We start from the raw sequence: 17,436 nt of genomic DNA on the forward strand, positions 1-17,436 counted from the left end.
TCGTTTAATTTTGTAAGAATGCCTGTTGTTGTTGTTTTAAAAGACTATCGCACAATATGTAATTCAGCCTTAAGGAACTGCGAATATTAAGAGTTACTTCATTAATTGCTTTCTTGAAGTTTTCTTGGTTGACGGTTTTTTTTTTCACTCCCGGAACCCTAGTTGGAGTAGGCTCTCCGGGGAAGACATTTATGGTCACGCTGGAAAAAAAATATTGGAAATTAGCAACGTTTATCACTTGATTTACATGAACTTGCTGTAGACATTAATTGGCCGATCGTCGTACGCGCAAACAGCCAGGTTCACTGAAGAGTACATCGCACTTCATACAAGGTGAGCTCCAACTACAGACTAGTGTTTAACTGACGCGTCTTAGCTAGCCGTAATTCAGGCTAGCATTAGCAACACCTCCACGGTATCAGATTGTTATCTCTCTACGACAACCGACCGACCAGTCGCTTCGTTAGGGGAAGCTGCTTTTTCTTCCAGCTCCAGTTACAACCAGCCATCCCTTTTTTTGCTGCCACAGATGGACAGAGGTTTCGGCGTTTGAAATTGCGTTTATCGTGTAAGCAGCTAGCGTATTGATGTGCTGACTCAGTCTGAGAAACAATAGTATTCATATGCATTCAGTTAGGGAGCCCGATAAGTCAATAACTAACGACAGCTGTTTGTCGTCCATGTTTACTGACAATAACAACAACATAACCTCTTTGCTGCAGAGGTAGCTTTGTGCTACTTGCTAGCTGCATCCATCCTCGGCCATTGGGGGGGAATCCCTCTCATGGGTCATGACATGTGTAACGTAAACTCGCAATTTTTAAACCTTAGATTCAACACTGATCAGTGCGAACATCCTTAATCTATGGACCCATATGTGTGTCATTAATTGTGTGCTACATACTCATGTGAACGTATTATATGAGCATAGTAAGAACAAGCTTATATTGGATACACGACAAAAGGATCCAATGAACAAACGTAAGGTGCAGTATGCATGTACTCCAAAATTATTTTCTGTGCTTTATCAGGTCAGCCTCGACCTTATTTCATTGTATGGTAAATGTATGGTTCGATTTAACATCTGGTTATAATTTCATACAGTATTTTATCGTATTACCTGTACTTTCCAGTGGAGTCAGACTCCCAACAATACCAGTGATCAAGTCAAAAACCCACAAATTATTATTATTGCTGACCCTAATTAATGTTCACACAGAAACAGCATTACCAGGGTAGCCTTGCATCATCTCAGAAATATTAAAGTGTCAGTCAGGTTCTGACACACTTGTGCACACCCAGATACCAGTTATTGTTTCCCTATGAATGGTATTTCTGTTTCCGCTGCCCTTCCCACTCGGTGTTAGGGCTTAATTTAGAATAAATACTTAACCAGTGCAGAGATGATCAGTTGGGGTTAGTTTAGAACACTGTTCAGTTCTTGTAGACTATCAAATGGAGAAACAGACTTTAATACAACATCTGTAATACCCTTTTTAATGGCCTTCTTTATGCTTATAGCTAATTTTATCAAAGGCCAAAAACATGACATAACCAACTTAAATGATTTTACTACATGGCTACAAGGTGCTCGACGGTGTTGCCCCTAACATATACTGTATATTTAACATGTTTCAAGTGTAACAGTCCAAGAGTTTTTTCAGGTCACAGCTCAGTTTTCGGCTTCAAATCTTCAAATGTGCAAAATCTAGCAATGGAACTTACTGTGTTAAAGGTCGTTTGTGGCTGTGTGTGTCATTTGTTTATAGCGGTGATATCTATTGTCCTGCTTTATCACTTTGTAAAGCAATTTGTGCTGCTTCTGTGTGGCACTGTGCTCTCTTAATAAAGTAAATAAATAGAGAGAAATTAATCTTGTAAAATCTCATTGTCAGATAACTAGATACACTTTTGTAAATTACAAATTATAAATGTGATATGATCTGTTTTACTATTTTAGGGCTCCTGATGAAGGTGTGCAGGTAATACTTTGAGAGCCCTGTAAGACGCCATGTCTGAAGAGGCGATTTCAGAAAGTGACCTGGAGCCCAGCCTTAACAGTGAAGAGGAATACTTGGACAATGAGGAAGAGGAGGACAATGAGGACATGGAGGAAGATGAGGATGAAAATGATGGAGATGATGAAGATGACAGTGTTGGTGAGTGATAAGTGAAATAATTTCGAGTGTCCTTTCTTACCTTATTACTCCAGTGCCTTCACAGACATGGGTAAACTTGGTGAGATTAGCCAACAACAGTCAGTTGATAACTGTAGGTGAAATTAAAGACTTATACCACCAGCGTATAATTTTGATCTCATCACCACGAGCAAGCAGTACATATATATCAGAAATAGGTTCTTGTTAAGTAATCTTTGAAGACGTGAGCTGAAATGTTGTCTCATCTCTCTCAAGATCGGCCCGCCAGTGCTCAGAGCAGGACAGAGACAGCTCAGGATGGCAGGGACTCAATGTCAGCTACCTCTGGAGAGCCTTCCTCCGAGCCTCCATCTCGGCCAGCATCCCACCCGTCCTCCGGGGCTCCCTCCAGACCTGCCTCTTGCTCTGAGCCTCCAACCAGCCCGGAGAACTCAAGCCAGAGCAAGCCACCTTCCTGCAAAACCAAGAAACAAAAAGCTTCCAAATTAGCCAAATCCTCCAAGTCTTCAAAAGGCTCCAAACTTTTGAAGCCATCTAAGCCTGCACACATGAGGAAAAATATCAGGTACATCTGTTTTCTGTTTGATATTTCCCATCATGTAAATTAAATTATATATTTATATGTAAATCAAATAATGTACTGTACTTTTTCTCATATGCTTACAGAAAACTGCTGAAAGAGGATCAGCTGGAGGCTGGGACCAAGGCTGCTCAACAGGAAGAGATGGAGAGGCGGAAACGTCTGGAGCAGCAGAGGAAGGACTTTCCTACACCAGTCCCACTTGTCCCAGACTCTCAATTAGGTGAGTGTCACTCTGTCGGTGAACGTACACCTTTGAATGTTTCTGCATCTGGTCATATTTGTGTTTGACATCCTTTGTAATACTTTGCCTTCAACCGTTAATTTCTCCACCGCCTTCCCATCTTTTCCAACAGTTGACACTGCTTCAATTTTAGGAGAAGTGTCTCACTTGGTCCCCACTCTCCTGGGCAAACAGGATGTGATCTGTCTGGACAGCAGTGGGGATGAAGATGAAAAAGTGGAGCCCAAGTTGCCTGCACATGCCATTCGAGATGGTAAGATCGATGACAGTTCTCTGCAACTGTAATGCGCTTATTTCCAGGTGGTTCAACAATATGAGAATCAAGCAAGCTCTCACACTGTTTACTTCACCACTGATGACCCAGATATCATTGAGCTCAGTTCTGGGGACGAGGACGCCCTGCAGATAAGCAGCGAGTCGGCCGATGAGGACGCTGATGGCACCACCGGCTCAGAGGAGAGCAGTGGGGCACACATCAACGATGCTCTGAACCTGCCTGATGCCCAGGGTCAGGTGCTGGTTAATATCAATCACCCTGCGGAGGAAAAAGACATTTATCTTGCTCCACAGCTGGCCAGGGCTGTCAAACCTCACCAGGTATGCCCACCATCTCATTCTATCTTGAACTCCCAAACACTCAGTAGCAGACACGCACAGTCCAGCTTGTTTTCTGACAATCATTCTCCCCTTCATCTCGCAGATTGGGGGAATCCGGTTTCTCTATGATAACCTCATTGAGTCTCTGGAGCGCTATAAGACCAGCAGTGGTTTTGGCTGCATCCTTGCTCACAGCATGGGATTGGGCAAGACTCTGCAGGTCATTTCCTTCATTGACATCCTGCTTAGGAATACTGAGGCCCACACTGTGCTGGCCATTGTCCCTGTGAGTAATCAAAGTGGAGTGATGCAGTCATTATAGTGCACATTTATGTTGTCGGAAATCACTGTTTTATTTTGTTTAAATTAACCTCCCAAATCTTTGTTTCCTTTGTACAAGGTGAACACACTTCAGAACTGGCTGACAGAGTTCAACATCTGGCTCCCACCTCAAGAAGCCCTCTCCCCTGACACTGACCCTGCATTCACCACTGGCCGCACATTCAAAGTTCACATTCTCAATGATGAGCACAAGTATGTAACATGCAATGTTGTGTGTGTGTGTTTGTGCAAGGTTAGGTATTCATTGTTAAATATTTGAGCTGTTAATCATACTGACTGTGTGACCTGCAGAACAACACTCGCCAGAGCCAAGGTTGTGGAGGACTGGTCCAGAGATGGAGGTGTGTTGCTCATGGGTTATGAGATGTACCGCCTGCTGTCCATGAAGAAGAGCTTTGTTATGGGCAAAAAGAGGAAATCAAAGAAGCCTGCTGGACCAATAATCATTGACCTGGATGAAGAAGATAGACAGCAGGAACTCATGAAAGGTTAGCCAGCAAAAGTCATTAAGTTAAGCGAAGCAGTCGCCTAAGCAGTCTGGTGAAGTTGTTTCTGCACCATAAATGAGTATAAAAGAGATACAAACCCAAATTTATTGTGTAATTTATATTTACAGACTCATTCACTCAGTCTTCCCTTCTTACTTTGTCTTTCCAGGCATTGAAAAGGCCATTGCACGGCCTGGCCCAGATGTGGTGATCTGTGACGAGGGTCATCGCATTAAGAACTACCACGCCAGCACATCGCAGGCTCTGAAGAACATCCGCTCCCGGCGCAGGGTAGTTCTGACAGGTTACCCGTTGCAGAACAACCTAATTGAGTACTGGTGCATGGTGGACTTTGTTAGGCCCGACTTTTTAGGCACACGTCAGGAGTTCAGCAACATGTTTGAGCGGCCCATTCTGAACGGACAGTGTATGGACAGCACACCTCAGGATGTCCGCCTCATGCGCTACCGCAGCCATGTGCTGCACAGCCTGCTGGAGGGCTTTGTACAGAGGTGAGCTGTCTGTCAGACGTTAGAACATCATTTAAAGAAAAGAAGCAGGCAAGCATGGATGGTTCTTACTTTTCCATTTCCTTTATGGTGTTTTCTGGTTTGCAGACGTGGTCACGATGTGCTGCGAGACCAGCTTCCCTCCAAGGAGGAACACGTCATTTTAGTGCGGCTCTCTCCCATTCAGAGGGCGCTGTACACCGAGTTTATGAAACGCTTCAGAGAAGCAGGAAACAGTGGCTGGCTCGGTCTCAACCCACTCAAAGCCTTCTGTGTGTGTTGCAAGGTGAGACTGCTTTCCTACCTGTGGTACTGGATCCACACACTCAAAATGACCAGCCTAACCGGATTCTTGAGGAATCAGATTAATTTTTACCGTTATATTAAAATGTTGTCATTTTTGAGTGGTTAAGCCCTCTTGTTTCTTGATCCCTCCAGATCTGGAATCACCCAGACGTCCTTTATGAAGCACTGCAGAAGGAGAATCAGGCCAACGAGCAGGACCTGGACCTCGATGACATCACTTCAGCTAGTAACCCTCGATGCCCCGCACCTGGTCCGGGCCTCAAAGCCAAAGTAGCCGACTCAAGCAACAGCAAAACTAACAACACCCTGCCATCACTCAATCCTTCGCAAGATAGAGCCAATCAAGTCATTACATATGAATGGGTATGTCATAACAACAGGAAACTAAAAATTCTGTATGAATGGTTTTGTTTTTTAGCAGTACATGTTATTGAGGAGATTCTACACAGTGAAGGCAGAACATATGCTGACATTATACATCAACAAGTTCATAGTGAGGACGAAAAACGCAAGTCTGGTCTTTTTGTCTGTGTATAGTATTATTTTTTTTCTCAGGAGCAAACGAAACGGTCACAAAGTCGCACCTTATCCAGTGATTGTGTCCTAACGAATAAAGGTGTGCCAGTTCAGTTCAGTACCGAAGTCCAGAGCCCACTTGTTTTAACTTCTAGTACTTGACAAATACACTTCCAAGTATTGAAATATATTTTTTGTTACCATTCAGCTCATTCATCGCTGATATGTTCACTCTACCAACATGTAATCTTCGATGTCGTGTCCATGTGGGGGTTTGTTATTTCTTTTCTTTGGGCTCAAGGTCTCTTTTTGTTACAGTGCTTTGATATTTAACTGCTGTTTTTCCATTAACTTGCTTCAGGCAAAGGACATAATGTCAAACTACCACACAGGAGTTCTCCAAAACTCTGCCAAGATGGTTCTTCTCTTTTATTTGATTGATGAAAGTGTGAGAAGAGGAGACAAGATTTTGGTGTTTAGGTATGTCCACCATCCAAACTACTTCAGAGAAATAATAAAGAAAAAAAATTTAAAATCCTCCTACATCCTATTAGGTTTTCTGCTTGTTTTCCAGTTTACTTTTGCAAGCAGGAACGTCACAATAAAGCAAGGTTATGGCTTTTAGCAAAACAAAAGTGATGATTGTTTGTAGCCATATATATACTGAACATACAGCAGTACTGTGACTATTAAAAAACATCTGACCGATTGATTGTAACTTCAGACTTTGAGTGTACCAGCCACCAGTCTATTGTATTTCATAATAACAGTTATTTTATTTTCTTTCATACCAAGGCAAACTTTCTGACCCCTTATTATCTGTTTCTGCTGTGTACCCTCTAGTCAAAGCTTGTCCACGCTGACCGTCATTGAGGATTTTTTGGCGAAGAGACCCATGCCAATAGACATCACCTCTGACACACAAAGCAAAAACTGGGTTCGCAACCTCAATTACTACAGTGAGTCATTCAGTCTCTACTCTCATCCCACCCCAGCAGCTCTGCAGAAAGTGTGGGTTTCAACAGTGAAACCACAGTTATGATTGTCTCTATCGATTTTGTATCCTTGGCTGCAATTTATGAAGTTCTCCCATTTAATCTTTTGTCTCAGCAATTTATACTACGTTCCGGAGACGAGCATGTGTAGGAGCAATATATTTGCAAATCAACAAAGATGAAATTGTTTCTTTTATATATGCGCTACATACAGTGGATTCCCTCTGGGATAGTTCAGGATGAAATAGTATTTTTAATATGAATAAAATTACAACTCTTCCATGAGTTCAACAGAAATGTTCATTAATAAAAATCTTGCAGCTCTGTCTTCTCTTTTGTATTCAATGAAAAATATTACCAGGATACGCCACATTTCATTTTGTTGCAAATGAAAAGTGTCCAGATGCGTTGGTGTGAAGAGAAGGTGTATGTCTGTCTGCAGGACTGGACGGGAGTACATCTGCCTCAGAAAGGGAGCGACTTATCAATCAGTTTAATGATGCAGAGAACCACACAGCCTGGGTCTTCCTACTTTCCACCAGGTCCATGTCTCTCCTCTCTATTCTTTTGTCATTTCTCACATGCCCTCCACACACTGGCAAGAAGTTTGTCATTTCTTTTCTGTCTTTCTTTCAGAGCGGGCTGCTTAGGTGTAAATCTAATTGGTGCCAACCGTGTTGTTGTATTTGATGCCTCCTGGAACCCCTGTCATGATGCCCAGGCAGTGTGTAGGGTGTACCGGTATGGTCAAAGGAAACCATGCTACATTTACCGCCTTGTTTGTGATTACACCTTGGAGAAGAAAATCTATGACAGACAGGTCTCCAAACAGGGCATGTCTGGTAAGATATTTCTCAACATAAATGAGAACCGTTTATATTTAGTGATCACATGGGCACTTTTGAAAGTTTTACTCTCTTAAGTTATTTCTTGATTGTTATTTCTAATGAAGACTGATAAGGCTTGGATCACTATTGATATTAGTGTGTCATGTAACTGTTATTAAACCCTTATCTAGGACTGTAAACACATTCTTAACCAGATCTTATTTTTCAAATTATTAATATCTGCCTGAATTGATCAAGTCTCAAAATCTTGTTTGTGTGTGTTTTAAAGACCGTGTGGTTGATGACCTGAATCCAGTGCTGAACTTTACTCGTAAGGAAGTGGAGTCCCTGCTGCACTTTGTAGAGGAGGAGCATGATACTGACAAAATCTCTCTGGGAATCCGGGACGACTTTGAGGCAGTGATATACCAAGCCTGTCAGTTTTACCCACACCTCATCACCAAGGTACAGCTGATTATAGGTGTTACTCATGGGCCTAGTCTCTGCAAGAGAGGCAGTTTTGGTTGTTTGATGTTCACATATATGTCCTTGATATGATGTGATGTGATTTGATTATTTTATGTCCAGGCCGGCCAGTAGTAGCCTTGGTATGCAGACAAAAACACAAACCTCTGAATGCCTCAGCACTAACAAAAAACACAATAAAAGACCAGGAAGGCTAATCTCCCATGTGAAATGGCTAATTTTTATTAAGGATTTCAACATGCCGTTGTAAAATAAGATTCTTTTCACTGGGAATTCACATACAGTGAATAACAATAGAATCTTGTGTTAGAGCACATTGCCTGAAAAAAGTACTGACATGGCCAATTTGGATGTGATGAAAATCACACAATAAATCTAGTCATGGTTACATTCTCCTAGCTGATTGTAAATCTAGAATCCTTTCCGTCTGCAGTGAAATAAGTAAATGGGACAGGAAAAGGAAATGGGTATCATTATTTTATTAGTATTGTGAATCTTGTATAGCCAGTGAGTTTCCTTTGGTATGTCAGGGATCAAACTACCTCCTGCATGGAAAATCCCTCAGTTAATCTGTCATCCAATTTCCCTTTTTCCATATGTGTCAATAGCAACCTTTCCAACATGAGTCTCTGCTGGTGGATCGGAAGGAGTCTAAACTTACCAAAGCAGAAAAAAGAGCCGCCAAGAAGAGCTATGAGGATGAGAAACGAGCCTCTGTGCCCTACTCTCGCCCATCGTACGCCCCCTATTATCCAACCAGTGATCAGACGCTCACAAACATACCAGCTTTTAACCAACGGGGCTGGTGGGTTTCAGATTACATGCTTTATCTCACATTCCTGTCATTTAATTGTTTGGGTAGTGGCTAACAGTTTAGCTCTGTTCCTTACTAACTCATACACACACACACACACACACACACACACACACACACACACACACACACACACACACACACACACACACACACACACACACACACATACGTATATATATATGTATATAACATGTATATAATTCATATATGCAAGTACATATGCCTGATGTCTTGGTCACTGACAAAAACTGAATCTCATGAGTTCACGCCTCATATTTCCAGGCGTCCCATGGCGAGGCCGGATGAGAAGCCTGTGGCAAGTGTTAGGCCCATCCAGTCAACCCCAATCCCCATGATGCCTCGCCAGGTTGGCATGGGCATGGCTGGCTCCAGCTCTGCTGGCAGCTTACCTGTCAACTTCTTGCAGAAAGCTGGGGTCTACGTGCAGAGGATTGTCACAACAACTGGTAATGTATTGTATTTTTAAATGCTTAAATGAATGAAAATCATGAAAACCATAATGTTACATTTTTCATTATTTTAACCATTTAATCTGTCAACAAAAATGTAATGATGTCTAGTTAAATGTAATGACCAGACATTAACAACAGCCATTTTTTCGGGATCCACAGATATTGTAATCCCAGGAGCCAACAGCACAACAGATGTTCAAGCCCGAATCAGTGCGGGAGAAAGCATCCATGTTATCAGAGGATCTAAAGGTAGTTGCAGTAGCAAAATTACTCACTGCATACAAAACATTTCAGTAAACGCGTCTGACACTTCATGTTTTCTCCAACATAGGTACCTACATCAGGACTAATGATGGAAGGATTTTTGCTATTCGATCTGGAAAGATCAGTAGACCAGCAGTCGGGGGCTCAGCTGCTTCAAGGGGTACAAATTCATATTTATTATTCATGCTTCCTCCTGCATAGTTTTGCATTACAATCATCCAAACAACTCATACGACTTTGAGGGTTGGGTATAAGAATAAATAATTCAGAGGCACAAATGATGTACACATTTCATGACTGTATTTTTCTCTCCCCTCCACAGACACCCAGGGTTCCCTGATCCATCCAGTCAGTAATGGCTGTTCATCCCCTGTGGATCAACAGCAGTGCTCCCCCAACAGGGAACAGCGTCCCTCCTCTCCTTTAAGCTCTGAGATTCTCAGAGAACTCAGCCGCTACACTTCATCCACAGGTGACGCAGCCGCCGGTATGGGGAATGAATTGCCGTCACCCCCAGATATGTCAGCTGTAACAGCAGGGGATGGGGGCAGTTCACAAATCAGTCAGACTGGTGATCTCAGTAGGCAGTTCAGTGACGACCTCCTGAGCTCAGCGTTAGAGATGCCTGGCACCAAACGCAGGAGTACTGAAAGTCAGGGCAACACACAAATAGGAGGTAAACGTTCTTCCGCTGCAACACGTTTCCCTGGACTGTCCATGGGCTCCAGTGGGCTCAGTTTTCCTCCTGTGGGTTTGAACTCTTCCTCCCTACTGGGGAACCTAGGGCACATGAGTCACCCACTTCTGATGGGTGGCAGTGGTGGATCATCATTCCTTCAGACACAAGGACAAACACTGGCTGACCTACAGACCATGTTCCCCTCTGCAGGCTCAGACCTACTGAGACAGTCTGCCACAGGGAACGGACACCTTCCCACCCCCTCCTCTCTGCCCACTGTTTTCTCCTCTGCTTCCACCACAATTCCCATGTCATCGACGCCCTCAGCAGCAACTTCTTCCTCCCTCGCTTCAGGTTCTCTGCCTCCGTACTTGATGAACCCCAACATGGCTGGCATACTTTCATCAGGCTTCCCTCTCAACTATAGTCAGTCGCTGCTGTCTGAGCCAAGGATGTTCCCCACCCCTCTCCTCCCTGGGTCAGGGGGGTACCCTCCACCTAACTCCAGTTCTACTACACCCAGCTTTGTCTCTCCTTACAACAATCCCACCTCCAGCCTGTTGGGGGCCGCTCTGACCCAACCGGACAGATATCAGAGTACGGAAAATGGCGCCAGTAGTTCTGATGACGATGTTATAGAGGTAACAGGACAGTAGAGACTATTTAAGTCATGGAGAGGTAGTTTCACACACATTCTTGTTAATCATGGTTGACATAAAAGACATTAGGGATGGGAATGATTACACATTTACATGACTAAATGAACTCACTGAATTTTGTTACAGTATCTACTCTAACCTATGAATGATGGCCAGATACATAGTTATAATCTGAATGTGTGAGCACATCAGAATGAAATTGAGAACATGAGAGGAAAAAAGTGAAACTCTTCAATGATGAAGTGACATAAAAACAAAAAGAAAGAACTTTTTAGAAACTAAAAAATTGTTAATCCTGAACATGAAGTTGGCAAAGGCTGTGATGAAGTTATGTGTTGTTCAGCCTTGTTGTTTGAGTAGCCATTTGAACAGTGTACATCATTCACCTAATCATCAGTGAAAGATAGTTCCTGATCGTCTCATTAAACACACAAACACACACACACACACTCTCACACTCTCACATACACACAAAAATGGACTCTCACCCATAAATGAGAGAATCAACTTGTACCTTAATGACTTTACAAAGTCAGAGTAACAAATCCTAATGCTGAATATCCCAGACTTGTTCAGCTGGAGCGTCAGAGCAGTGGGAACAGACGTTTGTCTTACGGGGACCAGCTGAAACTTTCGGAGGCTTTCTAAACACAGCCTCCCCTGCTATATTTGTAAGCAAGGACTTGCCTTGCAGTTAGTTTTATTTCCTCTTGATTCAGATGGAATAATGTGACTAAAACGTTGGATTTTCTCATGATATATTGCTGTGAAAGAGTTGAGTGCATTCAAATTAGACTTGCTGATAAACGTGGCAGCTTTACTCACCTGCTGAACACTAATTTACTCATTTCAGTTTTTCTTTTTCGAGTAAATAAAATGGTACATACCACAGTAAATAAGTCACAGTGGCTACATAACAGAGTGTTCATATTTGACAAATTCTCAACAAAACACTTAACAATATATTTTGAGAAAATCATTCAAGGCTTACCTTTAACAACAGGAATTTTAGGCTTTCAGAGCAAATTTTAGTCTTTAGTAATTTGATAGACATCGTAGCATCCCCTGTCGAAAGGATATTACATGTGATACTATAACTGAACATGTTGATATTTTGTAAATAGTCATTATCATTGTTTATATTGCAAGTTAATACTGTGCAGTGTGTAGATTTTGGTCCTAGGGAGATGGTTTATTATTACAGTGACTATCATGACGATAAATACACCCTTGCATTGTTGCCAGGGAAACAAATTTATGTTATTTGTTTATGTTCTCAGTTTTTTTTTCTTAAAACTAAAATGAATGTACTTTCATGTTAGCCTTTTATAACATGGGCTGGGACATGGATTCAGACTGTGTTCTTTCATTTTTAGCCTTAAATAACACAAAGGGGTCTTGAGTCTTTGCATTTATCTTAGTACATCCTTTCTACGATTCTGTTGGAAGAACTACTGAGCATTTAGACAGTCTGTGTCAAACTCAAAACACAAGTTTAGGGCAGATTCAGCAATGTGACTAAAAGCACGAATTGTGAAAGCCAAAAAGAGCAGAAAGGAAGATACAATGTTGCTAGCTCATTTGCAAAAGCTTGTCACCGCTCTTTTGTTGCAGTCTTTACTTTAGTGTCTCCATCATGTGTTGAGTCAGCCTACATGCTATGTTTAGTTTTTACTGAATCATAATTTTCTTATGAATCATTTTCAGAAACTTGTGAGAATGAATATTTCCTAAACTGTAGAAACAATTGTATTCATGCAGCCTGAGTCAATGTAGCCACCAGCCATCAAATCATGTATGTGTGTGTGAATGTATGTATGTATGTATGTGTGTATGTATGTATATATATACACACACACACATACATAAATACATATATACACACATACACATGTACATACATAAGATGTATGTATATGAACGTTACATTACAGCCACCAGTGACTTTGTCAGGTGGTATGGTGGCCTTACCGAACAGACAGTGCCATTATATGATAGCTTTTCACCTAAACGCAGTGCAGTGTAAGTAGCTTCAGTAGTGTCAGTCAGTGTATATCTGCAGAGCTTTAGGGAGTTTAGGTCTTTGCTGTTCTCTGTAGCCTTGTGTCCCTGTGTTGTGATGACACCTCAAGGTATTTAGATTTAGGAAAGTCCCTTCCCTCCGTCGGATAAATAGGCTAGATGCAGTGGTTAGCCTTTAGAAAACACTGGATAACCTGGGACAACAAAGCATTCCCAATGACGTCACATTTTTTGTAGAGATGTTTTCTTATGGGGCCCTTTTGTCTCCACAGTCTGAGTACTATTCACTTTTTGTTTTATTTGCTAGTGTCTCCATCTCAGCCATTCTGGATGCTTAATTTCTATCATCTAGGACATCTCCAGTACTCGTTGGCATGTCTAGGGAACTTGTGATTTGGTTTGTTTCAGATTTGAAGTTGGAGCTAGCACTTTGGATCATATCTGCTTGTGAACTGTACAAGGTACAGTACACTGACCCCATGTCTTTATTCTCAGTCTTCTCAATCCGTTGTAAACATGTTACATTTGAATCTTGGAAATCATTAGTATATAAAAAAAAAAAAAAAAATGTTTTGCCATTCTTGTCAATTACTTGTATTTTTATGTTTCATGGGAATATTTCATGTTTTTTATAACTTCTTATTGGTGTTCACTCACCTGGCAGTTGTTTCCCTTATTTCCATGCAAGTGTCTGAAATTTATTTATTTATGATGGAAAATATATTGTTTTTTGTAATTATGTTTTTTTAACCTTTTGTTCACTTTGACCCATTAATGGCTGATCCAGTAAGAATTTCGTACATGCAGCCTAGATCGAAGCAGAATATGACTGTGTTATCAATGTTATTTTAACAATAAAACACTCTTCTATTGCAGTGTGAATTACTTACAAATGCTTTTAATTTAGGACATACAGTACCTTCAACATGACATTATCATCTCATTTGTTCAAACGTGGCTAAATCAGTAATCATAGGCAGGATAACCTGAGGTACAAAAGTCAACATGATTTCAACACATAATCAGGACTGTAGCCAAGATTTTAGAGATACTGAGGTCATGAATCTACTTATCTACTTATATTTTCTGTAAATTTTGTATCTTACCATCTAAACACTGTGAAAACCTTCAAACTGCTCAGTTTGCAATCTTGTTGGAGAATTTTCTTTTTTTTTTTAAATTAACTTCATTATTTTATTTTTGCTTAAAATCAGTAACATTTTAAATAGTTAAATCTGAAATAAGTTTATAGTCATGCTAGCAGCTCTCAAAGGCTGCACACAGCAATGCTTTGCTAAATGCCACTGCTAACATGCTTTTGCTTAGCAGGTAATATGTTTTCCATGTTCATAATTTTAGTTTAGCTTGTTGGCATGCTAATATTTGCTCATTAGCGGTTAACACAAAGTAGAGCTGAGGCTGATGTGATTGTCAATAATTTTGCAGATATTTGGTCTTACACTAAAGCTAGCATGGCTAAAATGTGATATTTGTGTGTAGCAAAGGAAAACTCAAACCATTAAACCCCACACAAATCCCCCCCAGAATACACAAAACCTCAGTGTCCTCAATAGTAGCTACAATCCTGTGTATATTGTGTTAAAAAAAGCTATGAAAGAAAAGGATTTCTTTATCCACATTTGCTGCTGGTGTCTCCTGGTACCTCTGTTAGAGAGGCATGTAGCTGCAGAAATCAGCTCCTTTTTTTGACTTTTATCCAAATCAAAGCGATTGCACGTAACTGAAGAAAATGAAATCTCTTGCATTAGTAGTCAGTGACAGTTAAGTTGTCGACGGTGTGTCCTCTGTCAGGACTGCAGCCGTTTCTTAGCCATGTAAGCACTGGTGACTTGGTTCATGATGATGAGGGCACTGAGAGCAGGACAGAGTGCTGACAGGTACCAGGTGTGTTCTCTGACAGAGGCTGTGAACCAGGCAGAGCAGAGGCCGAACAGCAGGCTTATACTGCCGAGCAGGTAGGTGACGAGTCCAGACGCTGCATGGTAGCGTTTGAGTTTGGCGAGCGACCAGCCTTTGGCCAGAGAATGGTAGATGAGAGGCACAGCTGCCAAGGACTGCAACCCAGCCACACACACTGTGAGCAGGCCAAGCAGACCATGCCACGAGGTGAAGTGGGGTTTACCATTCAGGTGTTTGTTGTAAGATATGGCTGCCAGACCCAGGACCGCACAGGACACACACAGGCACTGCAGAATCCAGTGAACACGACCTTTGGTCTTGTGTGGAAGCCTTTTGACGGGGGAGCCATGGGGAGAGAAGAGTAGTATGGCCTCTGTCATGAAAAAGGAGAACTGAAGGAAAAGAGGAAAAGGAAATTGAACTACTATTGATTATATTCTCTTGATTGTTTGATTAATAGTTTTTTCTATAAAATATCAGAAAATTGTATAACTTTTTTTTTTTTTTTAAATTGATATTCAAATTTTATATTAAAGAAGCTGGAACTGGTGAATTTTTGTCATTTATTTGCCTCTAAATTACTCAATCAATTATGAAAATAGTCGATAACTATTTTAATTGTTATTTAATTTCAGTTACTTCAGGCAAAAATGCCAAACCTTCCTCAGCTGCTAATATGTGAAGATTTTCTGCTTTGTCATATAAGACAGTAAATTGATGACCCTAAATCTTTGGACTGTTAGTCCAATACAACTATAATGGAGACACTGCCTTGGGCTCTTTCACTTTTTTTTTTTTTTTTTTTTACAATTAATAGAGTAAATGATTGATCAAATTTGCAGCCCTACACTCATAAACCAACGAATTGGTTGAGCACCATAATGAAAATGCAACACTTTATTTCATGTGTTTGCATCTGAAGATATTTTTCTTTTGAAAGTTCCAACTTACAGCCAGTGTCATCAAGAAAGGATGCCAGGAAAACAAACCTGAAATAACATCAAGGAAATCATGTTAACAAATGCTGAACACAGAGGGACAGGGATATATAAATATGTCAGCAGTAGGAGCACTCACTTGTGCCGGGTCGAGACAGAAATGTAATGAACACACTGAAGAAAATGCAGATGAAGTGGGTCAGCACCGCGGAAGCTGTTCTGGTAAAACCGTAGATCCGAGGCTCAGGTTCAGACTCTCTGTTGTGATGAACCATGTTTAGGTAAACTTGTTTCGTGGACCCGCCACAAGTTTCCTGAAGCGAGTCGTAGTTTGAGCCGAAGCGGAACTGATAGTGGATGAAAAGTCTGACCTCCTCCTCCCGAAGCCCTGCTTCAATTAAAAACAGAAGACTGAGCTGTCACATAACTATATCTTCACGAATCAACTCGTCGGTCCTTTACATCCTTTACGTTTTGTGGCGTCGCCGGGACAAAAAATTACTTCCGGTTAGATTTTTCAGTATAAAGCGTTGTTTTACCAATCCGCCGCCACTCCAGAATATACTGCATGTGTGTTTCTCTGATCATAATAATCTTATTTATTGTACCGAAAGAGCCATTTACATGTAAGTGGGTGTTTCTACATATGGTGTACACGTATGACCTCATTACACAAGACACGATCTCAGAAAACTTTGTGTTTGACAAAACTACCACAAACACTACACAAAAACTGGCTCAAGTCCCCGAGGAGGGTCGATGCAGCGAAATTTATGCAGTAATTTCTGAGAATACTGTAAGTGAAAAAAACTGTGTGGGTTTTCAGGGTCTTCACAAAGGCCTGTCATTGTTAAGAATCGGTGCAATTTTTTTAAACGCTTTTAATCTGAAACCAGAAAACCCGGAATTCATGTCTGTTTTATTTTCTGTTGTGCTTAACATCCCGACTTCAGGCTGACGTGGAAGGTTCCTGGAAAGATTCCCCATATACATTTAGGTTGTTCAGTCAATGCCGGGGCTGTAGCCACAACTAGTCTGAATAAAGTTAAGTTTCAGGGAAGAATCTTATTTCAAATGTTTTATTGTTATTATTGTTATTATTATTATTATTATTATTATTATTATAGTTCAAAATCGCATGCCTTTAATGAATGCATGCTGCAGCTTAGGTAGGCTATATATATGTGATGTCTCAGACAAATACCACCCATTCCACATCCGCCAACTCAAGGGACACTCACTGTCAGCTGTTCATTGGTTATTGTGCTCCAATTACTCTCTAATAAGCTTGTGACTCTGTAAGGCCACCACACACTGGGCACACAAGAAAACAACAACATGCTCATTCAGGATATCCCTCCCTCTCTCTCTCTCTCTTTTCCTCCCTCTTTTACATGCACTGCCACTGTTTGTTTAGATTGAATGTTTCTTTGTTTATTTTTTCCCCCAGATGAGTTAGACTTGGGCCTTTATCGTGACCAGTAATCAGGTAAATCTAGTTATTTGTGCTGTGCAGGTGATGGCACCAAAATACAACATCCAAACAATGTTCCCGTACTTGAGTATTTAAATTTCATGTCCAACTGGAGTTTTACTCTATGAATTGAAACATTTA

The 17,436-nt window shown here is 41.2% G+C and overlaps 2 protein-coding genes across 3 annotated transcripts; one reads left to right on the plus strand and one right to left on the minus strand.

Moving 5' to 3' along the window:
• The first annotated feature begins 140 nt into the window (after positions 1 to 140).
• Positions 141 to 13,838, plus strand: rad54l2 (RAD54 like 2). 2 transcript variants are annotated; one of them, XM_071494924.1, is made up of 22 exons: positions 141 to 333; positions 1,961 to 2,159; positions 2,415 to 2,724; positions 2,826 to 2,962; positions 3,096 to 3,236; positions 3,348 to 3,580; positions 3,684 to 3,866; positions 3,981 to 4,114; positions 4,214 to 4,410; positions 4,580 to 4,922; positions 5,028 to 5,205; positions 5,358 to 5,588; positions 6,103 to 6,221; positions 6,585 to 6,700; positions 7,179 to 7,278; positions 7,373 to 7,578; positions 7,853 to 8,028; positions 8,658 to 8,854; positions 9,149 to 9,333; positions 9,499 to 9,588; positions 9,671 to 9,763; positions 9,926 to 13,838. In XM_071494924.1, the coding sequence occupies exons 2-22, from the start codon at positions 2,012 to 2,014 to the stop codon at positions 10,936 to 10,938; spliced, it is 4,530 nt and encodes a 1,509-aa protein (XP_071351025.1). In that variant the 5' UTR covers positions 141 to 333; positions 1,961 to 2,011; the 3' UTR covers positions 10,939 to 13,838. The 2 variants fall into 2 exon arrangements, with proteins under 2 accessions (XP_071351025.1, XP_071351026.1); XM_071494925.1 differs by lacking the exon at positions 141 to 333 and adding an exon at positions 344 to 568.
• Positions 13,839 to 13,841: 3 nt separating this feature from the next.
• On the minus strand, positions 13,842 to 16,927 carry cyb561d2 (cytochrome b561 family, member D2). Its single transcript, XM_071494951.1, has 3 exons — positions 15,961 to 16,927; positions 15,835 to 15,872; positions 13,842 to 15,275 (listed from the first exon to the last, which is right to left on the minus strand). The coding sequence occupies exons 1-3, from the start codon at positions 16,094 to 16,096 to the stop codon at positions 14,772 to 14,774; spliced, it is 678 nt and encodes a 225-aa protein (XP_071351052.1). The 5' UTR covers positions 16,097 to 16,927; the 3' UTR covers positions 13,842 to 14,771.
• Between the last annotated feature and the right edge of the window lie 509 nt (positions 16,928 to 17,436).

The sequence above is a fragment of the Trachinotus anak genome, unplaced genomic scaffold (assembly GCF_046630095.1).
Source record: "Trachinotus anak isolate AG129_WGS33_773 ecotype Australia unplaced genomic scaffold, CSIRO_AGI_Tana_v1 ptg000013l, whole genome shotgun sequence".
Classification (NCBI taxonomy): Eukaryota; Metazoa; Chordata; class Actinopteri; order Carangiformes; family Carangidae; genus Trachinotus; species Trachinotus anak.

Coding starts and splice junctions, on each gene's coding strand:
- rad54l2 (XM_071494924.1), top strand. CDS start 2,012: ATGTCTGAAGAGGCGATTTCAGAAAGTGACCTGGAGCCCAGCCTTAAC. Junction 3,867..3,980: donor CTGTGCTGGCCATTGTCCCT/GTGAGTAATCAA, acceptor CCTTTGTACAAG/GTGAACACACTTCAGAACTG. Junction 9,764..9,925: donor GGGCTCAGCTGCTTCAAGGG/GTACAAATTCAT, acceptor TCCCCTCCACAG/ACACCCAGGGTTCCCTGATC.
- cyb561d2 (XM_071494951.1), bottom strand. CDS start 16,096: ATGGTTCATCACAACAGAGAGTCTGAACCTGAGCCTCGGATCTACGGT. Junction 15,873..15,960: donor TCTGTCTCGACCCGGCACAA/GTGAGTGCTCCT, acceptor ATGTTATTTCAG/GTTTGTTTTCCTGGCATCCT. Junction 15,276..15,834: donor CTTTCTTGATGACACTGGCT/GTAAGTTGGAAC, acceptor CTTTTCCTTCAG/TTCTCCTTTTTCATGACAGA.